Genomic DNA, 15,504 nt, shown 5'->3' on the forward strand with positions numbered 1-15,504 from the left:
CTCATTTGGAATGATTTTCAAAAAATGTTTATACTGGACTCTTTACTGCCTTCACTTTTGCTTTACGGTTTTATTATGTTTTATTACAGAGAGAGAGAGAAGGAGGGAAAGAGAGACAGAGGACAGCAGTGTGAAGAGCTGGATGCAGGATGAAGAGCTGTAGTATCAGAACAGAAATGGAAGGAAAGGGGGAAAGAGAGGGAGGAGACAGTAAATTCTGCTCATACACTTTAAAAACAGTCTACAATGCGCAGCCAACGAAATGAAGGTAAAAAATGTTTCAAGATATTTGTGAAAAAGCACAAAAAGACAGTGAAGCTGAGTCCAGCTGAGGGCAGACATTTGTCACAGGAACAATTATCTCTTGTAAGCACCTGTGACACCATCTGAAGCAAAATCAATTCTAAATGGCTTATGATGTAGGAATGCATGTTTGGAGATTTCCCCAGAGCTTTCTAACCTGGTTTAGTCCACTTTAGAGGGGGACAATAGCCAGAGATAAGGGTAATTTGTACACAAGGGGCTACAAATGACCTGTCCAGCATCTGAACGCAGATGAAAGCTGCTTTTGGCTGCTATTTTAGTCAGCCTTCACTGCCACTTCACACAGATGCTGCTTTAACCCTCTGAAGAGTAGCTTTCTGGGAATTATTTTTTTTCTAGAACTCCACTACATTCAAATACCAGTAGTGATTGTGACATCAGCATTAGAATGTTCAGTTAGGAGCATTAGAATGTTCAGTTAGGAACATTCTAATCACATTCTAGTGCTCTTACACTGTAAAGGCAGGTTGATGTTCAGATAGATTTGGACCCTTCAGTCACTAGAGTTTACATTTTACCACAAAGAACTTAATGGCAGGGACAGAAAACTACTGATTATCACACAAACCAAATAGAAAACACAGCTTATGATGGGAATTCTAATAATGCAATTTTTATTATCTCACACACATCATACATTTAGTATCTACTGCATATTAAACAACCTGAAATATTAATCAAAAGATCACTGAGAAAGTAGCAGGAGTAGCACTTTTATGAATTATGGAACTACACTGTACACATATACATATATAAACCTCTCAAACGCAGTTTCCGGATCTCAGAAGTGCACTGCTAATATAGCTATAGAACCACTTCACTGGAGACTGGTATAGTAAAGGAATACTAATGAGGAAAATAGGCAATCAAATAAGACAGAACTGTATGAAATATCAAACAAAATAAAAAATGTATCAGCAAAAATAAGAAACATTTGACAAGGGAAAATACATAAATTAGCTGACAAGTTAGCAATTACTATTGCGTATTTGTCCTCTTCCTCGGAATGTGGGAAGCTCAGTCATATTCATAAGTGCATCTCATACACTGCAACATCCCCCAGAGACGGTGAAATCCTCCCACCACCCTCTCCTTCTGAATGAGCATGCATCAACCCCTGCTTTTCAACGTCAAAAGACAGAGAAAGTATTTCATCCGTCCTCCCACAGGCAAGCGTCGCGGCGAACAAACGCACACGTTCTGAGAAGCGTTTGAGTTTTTCCCCACTGTGGAGCGAGAGCAGAGCTGTCTGGAATACTGAGGCGTCCACGGCAGACGGCAGACGCCCAGCCCACAGGAAGAACCGCAGGGGCTGCCCGGGCGGACAGGAGCTCTCCCTCTCCCGGTGAGGCTCTGTCCGTTCACGCTGTGTTTTGTGTAACTGCCAGCCATGGCTGGAGCCCACATGCGCAGTGCTACTGACCTCATCAGACCCTTGATTTTAAAACCTCCCGTAACCTGAGAAAACACCAACGCTTGGCAAAGATATTTTGCACCTTAACACCTGGGACAATATTCGAGAAATCTTACACTTGAGAAACGATTTTCAATGTAACTCATGAAGTATGCTTCTGCTTTTGACATTGGCTCTGCTTTCTAATTACTGTTATACTTTTGTCAGGTCGCCCGTTTCAACACCTTAACTCCAGTGGACAATATTGCAAAAAATGTAGTCATGAACTAGAAAATACAGAAGTCTTGTCTTTCTGTTGTAAAAGCTTATAACATATAACTTTACTAACTTACACTGACCTCTCCATGTCCACCACACCGGATAATCAGTGTGCCTTTATGGCAAGGTCATGTTGCTAGCTACGCTATGTAGCTACCTACTCCATAACACACATGCTCACAGGGCCCTGGAGTTGTGGTCAAACCAAAATCTTCTGTCGACACTTTTGTTTTTAAATTGTCATAAATTACACAAATATTTTATTTATCTGCCTACAGCCAACTGTCAATGGACAATGGAAGGCATAGGGTAGTACTAATACCCACTATGATGAAAACTACAGAGTACACAAGACGCAGGAAACATACATGCATGCATGAGGTACTTCTTACATATCTGGAATGGTTTCAGAAGGTAGCTTAAACTTGGCACACATCCAAATAAACCAGTCAAGTGCCCATGTGAATCCAAATCCCAACAACACAGTGATACGTACAATAAATCCCCACTTTTATAATACTAACAAACAGACAAATACAAAAAATAAACATTTAAGGACCCTGTGAAATTTTCCATGTTCTCTAAGCTAATATATCAAAGACACACATTTCCTGTTAATCCAAATGTATAAACAGGAATACAAAATCATCTTTGATGTGAAGTATGCAGGCTAGCTGCTAAACACTAGCACTGAATGTTCAGCGTGGATATTGACTTCAAAGTTGACTTCCGATTTTCAGTCAACCGAAACGGTTGCCTTGCTGATGGGTTAAAAAACAAACGCCACATCAGGTATGATAAATATGGCCTCCAACTGACCAATGCCCAATCATCAGCGACCAGTATAATAAATGTCACTATTGCTTGCATTTAAAGGAGCACTGTCATGCTTGTGTCAGTTGACCTTATTTGGATTAAATGCTTCAATTATGTGTATGCGTATGTGTGTATAGCTGTTTCCTAAATATGGGGCAAAACTTCTTAAAACACGTCACTGGACGTGTTTGGTTTTAATCTCCAGCCTGTGTTACCAAGAAGGTAACGGGCGCTCAAACTCCACCCTTGAACGCAGAGACTGGTTTATGGACGGCCACCCATCCAGGCGATCACATGACACTCCCACAGAAATACAGTAATGTTAGCATACAAATATGACTGACTTTGCTCATAACTGTACAGTTCATAGCTGTAGCAGTAGAGCTCAGGGCTGCTAATGGATCAGACAGACAGATCATTACATTCATATAGCGCCTTTTTAAACACTTAAAGTGCTTTACAGTGATGAAGGGAAACTCACCTCAACCACCAATGTGTAGCACCAACTTGGGTGATGCATGGCTGCCATTTTGTGCCAGAAAGAGCACCACACACCAGCTAAGGTGGAGAGGGAGAGACAGTGCATTGGCAGTTGAATCGGGATAATTTTGGTGGAAGGATCAAAGAGCCAGGTTGGGAATTTAGCCCAGACACCCTCAAATCACACCTTCTGAGTGTCATGGGATCTTTAATGATTTTGATTGGAGTCTGTGATTTCCATTTTTCAATATGAGTCGTGGCAATGAAAGACAAGGAAGCCATTATGAGGCTGAGAAATAAGAAAAGAACAAAAAAGTCAGAGACATACAACAAACAATAGGCTGACTAAAACAAACTGTTTGCGAGCTGCTTCACAGTGGGGAGCACTGTGAAATTCACATGTACTGATAACAGACTCCGTGTAGTCTGCACTACAGCAGACAGAAAAGCAGGTTTAGTTCAGCCATAAAAACCCACTGAAAGCTCCACCTGTGGCCCTGCTATTGTCCGGCTCGTGATGATAAAAGTCCCTGGACGGAGCGCTTCACAAATTCCAGTGAGTCAGATGACTGACAGCTCCTTTCTCTGCCATATTCCCCACAGTCTGTAAGCGTGTGTAATTCTCTCTCCAGGGCTCTGGAGCCTCATCCACATATAGACATCAGCGTGAATCCGTTCCCTCGGTTCCTGCTTGGAGCAGACGAAAACTTGCTTCTCATCGCAAGATGCTCCCGCCCACGCCTTGCCGTGTGGGCGGGGACCGGCTGGATCGCCGGGCGAAGAAACGCACCAGATTCCCGCCGGACCCCCTCCGGGGCCGAGCGCTCCTGTCCGTCCAGCCTGCCTCCACAGCCTCACTCCCAGCATGCTCAGGGAGTCCACCGGCCTCCTAGGCTCCAGACGGAGGACCAGGCCAAAGATCTCAACTACCAGCTCCTATTCCGCTTTAGCCTAGCCTCAGGTACTTTCCTTCCCTCGGTGATGACTGGAAGACAGCGGGTTCAGCTCAGCCAGCCACAGATTATGTGTACGTACTGGTTTTTTTAATGTACTTTTATCAAATCTATCTGTATCCATGTTACTGAGCTAGCTGGTTTGCGAATCTGCCTGTGTTAGTTCTGTAGTTCTAAGAGCTGCCTTCCAGTCGTCACTGAGGGAAGGGAAGGACCTAGCGCTTTAGCCGAGCCGTAGTGCCAGGAAGTGCCAAGATGCGCATATGAAGTCAACCGTTCCTCTCTCCATAGTCTCCACACAGTGCAACTCCCTGCGGTTTCTCACCTCACACACTCTACTGGCCTTAGCTGAACCCGCGTTCTGACAAACCCAAGGGTGACTCATGCCCAAATACTTCATCGGTTTGGGATTCAAATACTTTTTTGGGCTTGATTGACCGTGCCTGGTGCAATTAGGCCAACCAAGAAGACTAGAAGGCAGGGATTGGAAATTTTTTCGATATTTCATAGGAAAATGAAAATGCACAGTTGATGCCTCTCCGTCACCCGTTCATACACACATAAACACGCTCACACACCAATGGCAATCGGCTGCCATGCAAGGCACCAACCAGCTCATCAGGAGCATTTAGGGGTTACGTGTCTTGCTCAAAGACACTTCAACACACCCAAGGCGGGATCGAACCGGCAACCCTCCGACTGCCAGACCACTGCTCTTACCGCCTGAGCCATATCGCCACAGAGTCAGACACTGCAGAAGCGGTGGACGTGGGGCCCGTCCTGACAGAATTCAGCCCCATCTCTGCAGAGTGTGGACAGAGCTCCAGAACAGTTACTGTAGGCGTGGGGCGCAGCGGCCGTCCCTCTTCTCCCCAAATCTCATCCACTAAATAAGGCCTGTTCTTCCCCAGCCATCACCACACCACATCAGTGTCTCCCAGTCTTCCAGGAACACGCTCAGTAAAGCACAGAGAAGCGTCTGAATCCAAAACAACTAAGTATTTGACCCAGGTCTGCCACAAACGCTCAGCAGACACGACATAACCCTCCTACTCGAGTAACTGATGGTTTAAATTAACATGCGCTCAAACGCCTCATGCAAATTGCCCTGGCTCTTAGGCAAATCCCCTTGGTTAAACAGAGGCGAGCAGATCATGTTGTTTCATATCTTAAAGCATTGGTACTATGGTTAAGGGTCTGCCATGACCTCAAAGCCCCAATCCATCAAACACATCATTATGGCTGCACTGGAGCAAATGTACTTAATCAGCAAGCCCAAATTCTCTATTTGCTTTCTTTTGTGCCCACACACTTGAATTCACTGTTCAAAAACACATGCTGCACTTCATTTTCCAAAATAATTTTGCTAAAACGTTGTCTTACATTTCCAGTCACTCCGCATGCCATACAGTGTGTAGTCAATGTAACCCTCATCTTGGGACATACTATACAATCATTTTGCTACACGTGACAAAAAACCTTTGTATGAAAATTCAGGTATATTTACTACTGCCTGACCTGGCAGGCGCCAAACACATGGTTAAGACTAATTTCCATTGGCTGCAGGATGGCCAGGTCAGAATGCCGTTCCCTGCCTTACTGAACCTCACGAGGGAAGGGGCAGTCTAAACAACTGACAATGGACAAGACGCACGACTACAATGCTGCTCTGCAACCGCCGGTGACCTATGTGCAGATAAATACACTGCTCATAGTCTAGCAAAGTCAGTGTTCTAGCACTCAACTGATTTCAATCAATCACCAGTAGTGATCGTTACATCACGTTCAGTTACATAACATTCAAATCTCATATTTGTGACCTAACATCTTCAAGGGTTAATAAATACATTTTGAGTCCCCCCCTAGTACTTAATCGCATCAATCACCCAATTTAAAAAGTCTTAAAATCATCAATCAAATGTCTTAAAATTGTCTTGCACGACTGTGAAAACACAGACTACACATTGGCAGTTTCACGAGTAGCCTTGTTTTCGAATGAGGTGTAGGTTACATAAGAAGCACTTATAGATGCCGGTCTCCAAAAGACAAAATTCCTAAGGCTATTAACTAAAGTTTTACCTTATTACAGAGGGCATGAATCTAGAGTCTCTGTATGGCTTTGCTTTGAGTTTCACTGAAAAAAAAGCCATTCAAAATAAATAAATGTGGATCAGATTGATATGATTAGGCCATTTTCTGATCTTGATATTATCACTGAACTTACAGAATTAGAGGCGCATCGAATGTGCCTCCTCTTTTGGGTGCGTATTTAGCAATGCTAATTAGTTTGTTTTAAACCCAGGGTTTTCAACAGGGGGCCCGCATATCTCTGGGGGTCCGTGGTAGAGGGGCTGGACTTGATATGCAATGACAAAGCTATATAGATTTGGGAAAATATTTGGAAATATTAAACCATTTTTAAATATAACCATTTTAACTTATGACAGGGTCCTCTGGTTGCATTTGAGTGAGGGGTTCCAGAATCAGAATATGTTTAAAAGAAAATATTAAGCAGATATTAATGACCCCCCCCTGCCCCTCAATATTATTGCTTATCCCTACAACAAAAACTCTATGCATCCACCTGTACAAACAACATGCAAACCCCTATTGTACCTACCTACTTAAGAAGGCAAATCACAGCTAATTTACAGCCAGCCTCAGCATGAGATCTGCTTCCCTGGATCAGCAATCATGCTAAATGCACAGGGACCTCAACAGGCTACAAGGTTATTCCAGTGAAAGTTCTTGTAAATGACTTGGTAGGTATACCTCATTATGGGACATTCACAAGCTGAGCAATCAGTACCTGGCTCCAGAATGTGATTGACAATGACAGACACCTCTTCTCAGTGGGGCCCGGCTGTTTTACCAGCCCTGTATAGCAACAAAGAACCAGGAGTCGTGATTGGCTATTGTGCTCTGCATGCGTTTGCCAGCGAAGGTCATTATTGGCCTCACTACTGTAGCAACACTTAAAAGTGTGAAATGGCTGATTACTGAGAATTTGAACAGGTTGTTCAGTAGTGACTTAATATGCATGGTTTTGTTGTTGCTAAATGTGCTTTAAACACTTTGACTTGACTGCTTTGTCCAAAATGAGTGACTTGTGCTCTGATTGTATCAAACGCATATTTCCGAGCGTCTGTGCCGAGGCGAGGCGTGTTGGAAGGACAGTCGAGCTGTTTTGCTTTGCGCTGTCTCTCAGGACACACTGGGCAGAGGGAGTGTGTAAAATTTAATAATGCGTCGGAGGCAGTATGGTTGGCTGAAACTAAATTGAAAACTGACAAGAAGCCATACCTCAGACATTCAACAATAGCAATCGCGTTCCAACTCGACGGGTTGCTGCTCATCTCGAGCTGGGAATACAGTCAGAACTCAACAATGCCTATTTTAAGGAAAAGAAGACATTCGATTTTGAATGTATGGGAAGCACGTCAAACTCATCACCTACAAACTGGTCAAATGGTCCTTTTGCCACTATGGACAATGGTATCCATAAAATGAGCTTCATGAAAATGACAGTGGAAAATGTATATATATATTATATAATATATAATATATATACAGCTCCTAGCACACCTACAGACCGACATACACAAGCATTAAAACTCCTAGCACACCTACAGACACGTAGGCATGACAGCTCCTAGCACACCTACAGACACAGCCCAGTTCTTACCGAAGTCTTGATCGAAAACCATGATTGGTTCATTATTTGAGTTGGGCATCGTAATGCTGGGTGACAACACAAACCTGCACCCACACCAACCCTCTTAGGATGAGATTGGACATCCCTTTAGACAGAGCCTCTACGGATGGACAGACCACGGCTTAAACAAAACCAAGAAAGGAAAGTGCTTCAACTGTAACTGTAAAACAGCCGAATCAATGCCACTACGCATATGACTGGCTTCAGATCAATTAGAGCACTAACGAACCAGGCCGGGGTGAAGACAGACTAATTCGAGCAGAATCATTAACACACACAGGCATAGACGAGAAAACAAAGATCAAAAACAGCTAAAAATGCTGCACAAAAATGTATCTCGACAGACTGGCACAGCGAGAGTGGAGCATGCTGTGCTGTTGGAGACCAGCGACCACACTGCACCATCTTTTCTCCGTCAGGGTAGAAACCACCCGCTCGCTTCAGGCAACTGAGCCTGAATACTCACATACCGGCAGCCACACGGTCCTTACACACCTCAAACCCCTCACCTCACCACTCTCCCTGATCACCCCACACCTCAAACACCTCACCTCACCTCACCACTCTCCCCGATCACCCCACATGTCAAACGCCTCACCTCACCACTCTCCCAGATCACCCCACACCTCAAACACCTCACCTTCCCAGTCCACTCTCCCTGATCACCCCACACCTCAAACACCTCACCTCACCTCACCTCACCACTCTCCCAGATCACCCCACACCTCAAACACCTCACCACTCTCCCCGATCACCCCACATGTCAAACACCTCACCTTCCCAGTCCACTCTCCCTGATCACCCCACATGTCAAACACCTCACCACTCTCCCAGATCACCCCACACCTCAAACACCTCACCTCACCTCACCACTCTCCCCGATCACCCCACATGTCAAACGCCTCACCTCACCACTCTCCCTGATCACCCCACACCTCAAACACCTCACCACTCTCCCCGATCACCCCACATGTCAAACACCTCACCTTCCCAGTCCACTCTCCCTGATCACCCCACACCTCAAACACCTCACCTCACCACTCTCCCCAATCACCCCACATGTCAAATACCTCACCACTCTCCCAGATCACCCCACACCTCAAACACCTCACCTCACCACTCTCCCCGATCACCCCACATGTCAAACACCTCACCTTCCCAGTCCACTCTCCCTGATCACCCCACATGTCAAACACCTCACCACTCTCCCAGATCACCCCACACCTCAAACACCTCACCTCACCTCACCACTCTCCCCGATCGCCCCACATGTTAAACGCCTCACACACAGCCCCACACCACCGCACGGAGCAGCCTCAGACACGTGAAGAAACGCCAACCAACTGTCACCATATTATGCACTGTCACAATATGTGTTGGAGTCATAAAATTCATTCAAAATGTAAGACGTAATAAAAAATGTATTGGCAGGACTCATGTAGCTCAGGGCAGATTATTTTACAGTATTTTAATAAGGCTGTTCCCCCTCCAGTCTCAAATCTCTGGCCCAGAAAAAAATCTATTTAGCTCCACTATGCACTGTGAACAGTGACATCTGTTTTTGGGGGCAGCTTGTCACCGCATTAGTCTCTGTGAGCTACCCCCCCCCCCGCCTGCAGCTCACATTAACACATTCACTGGATTAACACACAGGCTTCACAGGGGAGGCCATGGCAGCACACAGTGGGTTCTGGGATAGAGTTTGCAAAGGCAAGTGTGCGTTTGTTGTACAGGCGCAAGTGTGTAATGGTAGTTATGAGTGGGTTATAATGGAAGGGGAGGGGGGGTGTTTATGGGGGGTTCTGGCCTGATGTCCAAGACTCTCTCCCAGGCTTCGATCGGCCACCCTCCCCCCCTGGGACGGAGGCTCTTTTGATCTTTCCCACTCCCCTGGTGCTCTGCAAGTCCTTAAGCTTCTGTTAAGAAACCCTACAGACCCCCCCTACACACCCCAGGGAACAAAGAGACACAAGGCAGGGAGGGGGGGGGGGGGAGAGGCTGCTGCTACTGGACCCTCAGTGCTGTGCTGTCTCTGTCCTTCATTCATCTACCTTTAATTTAGACTGACAGGTGAAGTGGCTATGCTTTCTAACAGATCCATCACAGGTAAAGGGCCTTTGTGCTGGACTACAGAGTCTTGTGGACGTCCGTAGCCTACAGCACAGCACAACCTACAGTACAGTAACCTACTACTGTTCAGATTTATGGCTGTGAACTCCTGTCTATATACTGTATCTCCTACTTACAAACAATTATTCTGCATATTCTAACTGAAAAAAGGACACAAGCAATTCCATAAGCAGTCCAATAAATAATCATGAGTTCATAAATTAGGCTAGGTCACTATAGGCCAGTTTCACAGACACATATTAGGCCTATTCGCAGACTAAATTCTATTTTGATTGGATTCTCCACCAAAACTCAATTCAGTTCAGGACCTAGCTTAATCTGCGTCCGTGAAACGACTGCAATATGATAAATCTTGAACTTAATGATTACCACATAGCTACTGAAGCTCCATATAGCCAATGTTTCCTACTCTAAGCTTTAAAGGCGATATGCCTGAATATCAAATAAAAATGCACACGCTTCTATGTGAGACTAATATACGAGCCTATTTGAGTACAGAAGATGTGAGAGTTAAGCTGTACATTCTCCACATGATATTTGAATGCTGAAAATTAAGAGCTTGTAGTGTTTTATCTCATTCAGGACTGTTCAGTGTCTTGTCGGCAGGAGTGGAGACAGTAGCCAGAAACCCCACAGGCTGCTACATCATTAGCCTTCACACCACCCAGGAAAGAAGGGCTTCAATGGGCAGGACGCATTAGCTCCTCAGTTAAACTCTGGCATGTAAGGGCTGAGGGGTAACTGCCACCCATAACGAAACAAAGCGGTCACCTTTTGGTCTTTACATCAGAGCGCTGACCCATCCGGTAATTCTCACCACAGCAAGCAAGCTGCCTTCCATCACTTTACCAGCGCAGTCAGTTAGATTTTACTTTCAGTTGTTCAATTATGGCACACAGTATGAGAAATTCTCTACAGTTTACAGGGTTTCAATCATCATCACAGTCTCTCGATAGATGTGACCCACTGGATCCAAAAACAAAAGATGTCCTTGAACATGTATGCTGATTACAGATGGATAGCATGGCTAGTTACATATTATCGTCCGGATCCAAGGCAGAAGCCAGAAGGAGTACCTATAAGCTAATAATGTGGACAGTCACAGACACTGCAGAAGAGACTTGAGCCCCTGGAGTTTGCTTAATAGGTCACTATAGCCCCCCTAAACAAGCTGACCTCTGACCTCTGAACTTGGATCGCATTTAAAACAGAGGAGGTGACAATATAGCCGTGAATGAAAGGTAACAGGCATATATATACCTATACCGTCACCTAGAGGTTGTGTAAACACAGTTATCTCACGCAAAATACAACAACAAACTGACAAGTCACCACACACAAAACAAAAGATCACACAAAATTGATTATTAGTTGGCATTCTTTGAAGGGGGTAAAACCAAGCAAATCATGCTGTCCAAAATCTGAACTAGCGGATCTCAACCTTTCCAATGAATACGGTGTTGCAAGACCATTGCAACATGTCAACTTCAATTGTGCTGAGAGAATCAAGCTTATCTACAACACCTAAATACACTGATGCATGCTACTATAGAAGTTACCTACACATCTTCTGAATGCATCTCATGTCAGACTACACTATGCCATTCAAGTTCAAGAAAAGGGCGTAGAACCACTAATCTTCACTATGAACCCAGATTTACCCAATACACTTTCTCATCAAACAACCTGTAATAAGAAGTTTAAAATGCCGTGAAGCTCATGTTTATGTTAATTTAAGGAATAAAACACACAAGGCGTCAGCGGCCTAAAGGTTTAACTCTCACTGACATGGTGGAAACGAGAAGCCCGCAGTGAACACGGCAGAGGAAATTGTCTCGGACAGAACCCAGTTCAGACTCTCCCAAGCAGACCAGACTCCATGAATTAAGTTTTTATTCGCTGCACAAAAGGGCATCGGCGAATTAATCTGACGTTTATGTGCTGTAATCAGGTCGCGAGTCCACGGCTCTCGAGTCTACAGGTACAGCTGTTCTACTAAGCAGCCATGTTTAAACCTCTGGTTGCAATATTACCAGCTGACGTGAGGCCTACTGCTGCCGTCAGAATAATAGTACTGTGTCAACTGAATGTCCATGCTAGCTAGCCGCTATCCTTGTACCTGGTCACTTGCCAAATAAATCAGAAACCGAAATAACTCACAGTTATTGACTATAACTATAATTAATCGTTCATCATCAAACGTTAACCCTAAAGTTAGATAGTCTAATATGAATGGAGAACTATCGGGTGCATATTTACTTTAATTAAAACACCCTAGTTCGCTTTGGCTACATGACACTTTTGATACACAACAAGTTGGCTTGCTTAGATGTTGACAAATTAAACACCGTTTCACTGGCTAACAAGCTAATGTAACATTTTCTGTCACTAATCAAGAATTATTGTACATGTCGCTACCTAATACACAGTACACGTTAGCTATTAGTTCACATTCAAGGACGAAATCGGGCAATATATTCTTAAATCATCCCTATTACAAACAAATGGGACAGATCAGCCAATTAAGGGTCAGATGGAGGGTCAACTAGTAACAAATATTACTCCGAGAGCTAGCGGAGTCTTGCCACTCGCTAAATAGTAACTTAACAGACATACTACAGGTTAATTTAAAACATTATCAAGCTTAGCTAGAATACTATCTATCTCCTAAATGAAAGCTTTACAATGTGGTAACTAGCTACTCGTGGTGACTTGCCGTAGCTAGCTAGCTATATTGACATCTGTTATTGACATTTAGAAAGCTAACGTTCACGTTAGCTAGCTAGTCGTTAGCTTCACTATGTGTCTTGTAGGCACTAGACTAACATTCTAGTTGGCAATCTTGGCTGTCAATGGTGGGCTAATTTCCTCCCATTTCTTGGTCACAACTACAATTCATAACCATCCTTGTAATAATCATTTATAAGATAAACTTGGGACAGTGTCATGAGAGGAACCTTGGTAACGTTAGACTATATTAATATTAAACTTGCTAGCTAAGCAAACAAGTGGCCAGATCGCTGTCATTCAACACTGAAACGCATAAAGCCAAGGGGATAGTTGTGACGAATAACTAGCTAACGTTACATGTAGCCTACAGTCTATTGCTAATGTTAGCTAGCTAGCTTACTAATATTAATGCTATGCAAATGTGACAATAACAGTCAGCTACATATTCGCAGCTAGTTACCTAGCTACCTATCTACATAACCTAACGCCTTAGAGCTCACTGGACTAACCTTATGAAATGCACCATGCATGCAAGTTAGCTAGACAAAACAGGTGCCAATCAAGCTACCTATGGACAATTCGATTGATTAATCAAGTTGGCACAAGTCATTGGGCTGTCACTCTCAACAAATATTGCAATAAATAAAGAGAACAAAATAAGAATTGAAGAGCATTAATTCAGAATTTCACATACTTACCTATCGCTAGGGAGAGCTACATGGCTATTTAATACACACCATCACAGAGCCGCATGAATAACAAGACAATCCAGAGAAAGAATTCGTTTAGCTATTGCTAGCTCCCTAGCCAACCAGCTACTTACCCAAAATCTTGATCCATAGATTTAAAGAAGAATTTGTAGCTGTTGACTGGGCGATTGTTGAGGACATTTTTAAAATCTGCCAAAGTCACTTTTTCAGGAGGTACTGTCAATTTCACTAAATAAGGAGTCTCCTCCTCGTCTATATGATAGATTATTTTAGTCTCCGCCATGAGAATATGGATAGGACAATCATTGAAGTAGAGAAAGGAAAAAGGGCTGTGGCGGTGCAATACAAAATCTATAGCTAGCCAGCCAGCTAATGATAGCTAGCTACCTAGATAAGTAACTAGCAATAAATAACAATAGATATTAGCTACCTTTGTCAATAAATAAATCCAACGATATGTACCATACTATAAAATAAATAGCCCTCTCTTTGACAATACAGGCAGCAAAACAGACATAATCGAGACCTAGGTGTCTGTATTGCAGTTCCAATGTGTCTCACACTACGGTTGCTAGCTCCTAGCTGTAGAGTCTGGCAGCGTTTGCTAAAACAGGAAGGGAATATTCACATCCTTGCAAAATAGAGCTTGGAATATCACTAGCCTAGCTTTCCAGCGATTTCCCTCACGGGTGCTGCCACCTTGTGGCCTATTTAAATGATTACATCGTTACTCCGTTTCGTTCTACCATCTACCTGTTAATTCTAAACAAGCAACCGCCCCAAATGAGTCAGATGTATATCATTTGTTTGGTGACCGAATGATTCAAAATATAGATTAAAAAATGCTGGGGACAGTATCAGACCTTAAGAGTAACACGCACACTCTTGCAGAATTATTCCATGTTATGACCTGCAGTGTCGCACAAATAATAAGACAACGAGGTGAGGTCAATGTGAGGTCTCAGGGTCTTCTTATTTACCGGTAAGTATGAATTAATTAAAAATGATCAGTCAGGAGGAGACTTATCTTGCTTCATCACCTACACTACACAGTAAGATATAAAAACTCATACAATAATAACTACATCCTTAAGGTAGTTTGCTGTGTGGCTATAAAGTGATAATTGCTAATGGGCAAAAAAAAACAAAAAACGACATAAATGTATAGCATATACTATATAAAATGTTCAACATGTTCTATTATAATACTCAATATGAGTATTGTCAATATGAAAGTGTATTATAAAAACTTTGATTTCAAATGGCAGCTAGAAATGAAATTTCTGATCTGAAACCCTGGGTAGACACAAAATGATGCCTTATTGATGCTTCCTTAGTGGGATGCCCTCCTTTTTGTCTCTTAAGGGTCACAGAGATACTTCAACGCATATGGTTTTCCATTTATATAAAGAATTTAGCATACTGGCAATTTAGACACCAAATATTACAGGCACACATGCCTAAGCCATTGAGCCATATTTGGCATTTCTACCCGTCTTTGGAATATGAAGCTTTAAATAAACATTTCCTGGAAAATATGTGTCTACTTCCCAAATTCATGTAATTCATGTACCAGGAGGAAAATAGTCCTACATAGCCCCCAGAGAAAAGTTACACTAAACAAAGTTTAGGCATTTAATTAGCTGGTGGGTGGGCACTGGATGTTGTCGATGTTTTTAATTTTGGACCTTGCATAGCATAAACCTGGGAACACAATTACCGTTACTCCATTTGTGAATAATTGTCACCCTTCTTTAAAAGAAGTAAACATTGAATGACTAGATGACTGTGTGTATTTTGCAATCTAAATAACCCCTTAAGTCAACAATCTCTCGCCATAAGCTTCAATTCACAAAATTTGGGTTAAGTGGTCTTTCTTCATGACTCATGCTCCCACTGCAAATATCATTCTATTTCATAAGGGAAACAGGTGAGGGTTCAAAGAGTGTTTGTATCACATGATGCCATTGCTGG

General features: G+C 43.2%; 1 protein-coding gene across 3 annotated transcripts in view; it reads right to left on the reverse strand.

Annotated features, from left to right (window-relative positions):
* Window positions 1-14,117, reverse strand: part of LOC133109817 (segment polarity protein dishevelled homolog DVL-1-like) — a 50,622-nt gene extending 36,505 nt beyond the window's left edge. For all 3 annotated transcript variants that reach the window (XM_061219460.1, XM_061219461.1, XM_061219462.1), the window contains exon 1: window positions 13,644-14,117. In XM_061219460.1, coding sequence (XP_061075444.1) covers window positions 13,644-13,813 — 170 coding nt within the window. In that variant the 5' untranslated portion in view covers window positions 13,814-14,117. The remainder of the gene's footprint in view (window positions 1-13,643) is intronic.
* Between the last annotated feature and the right edge of the window lie 1,387 nt (window positions 14,118-15,504).

Source organism: Conger conger, chromosome 14, assembly GCF_963514075.1.
Source record: "Conger conger chromosome 14, fConCon1.1, whole genome shotgun sequence".
Lineage (NCBI taxonomy): Eukaryota > Metazoa > Chordata > Actinopteri > Anguilliformes > Congridae > Conger > Conger conger.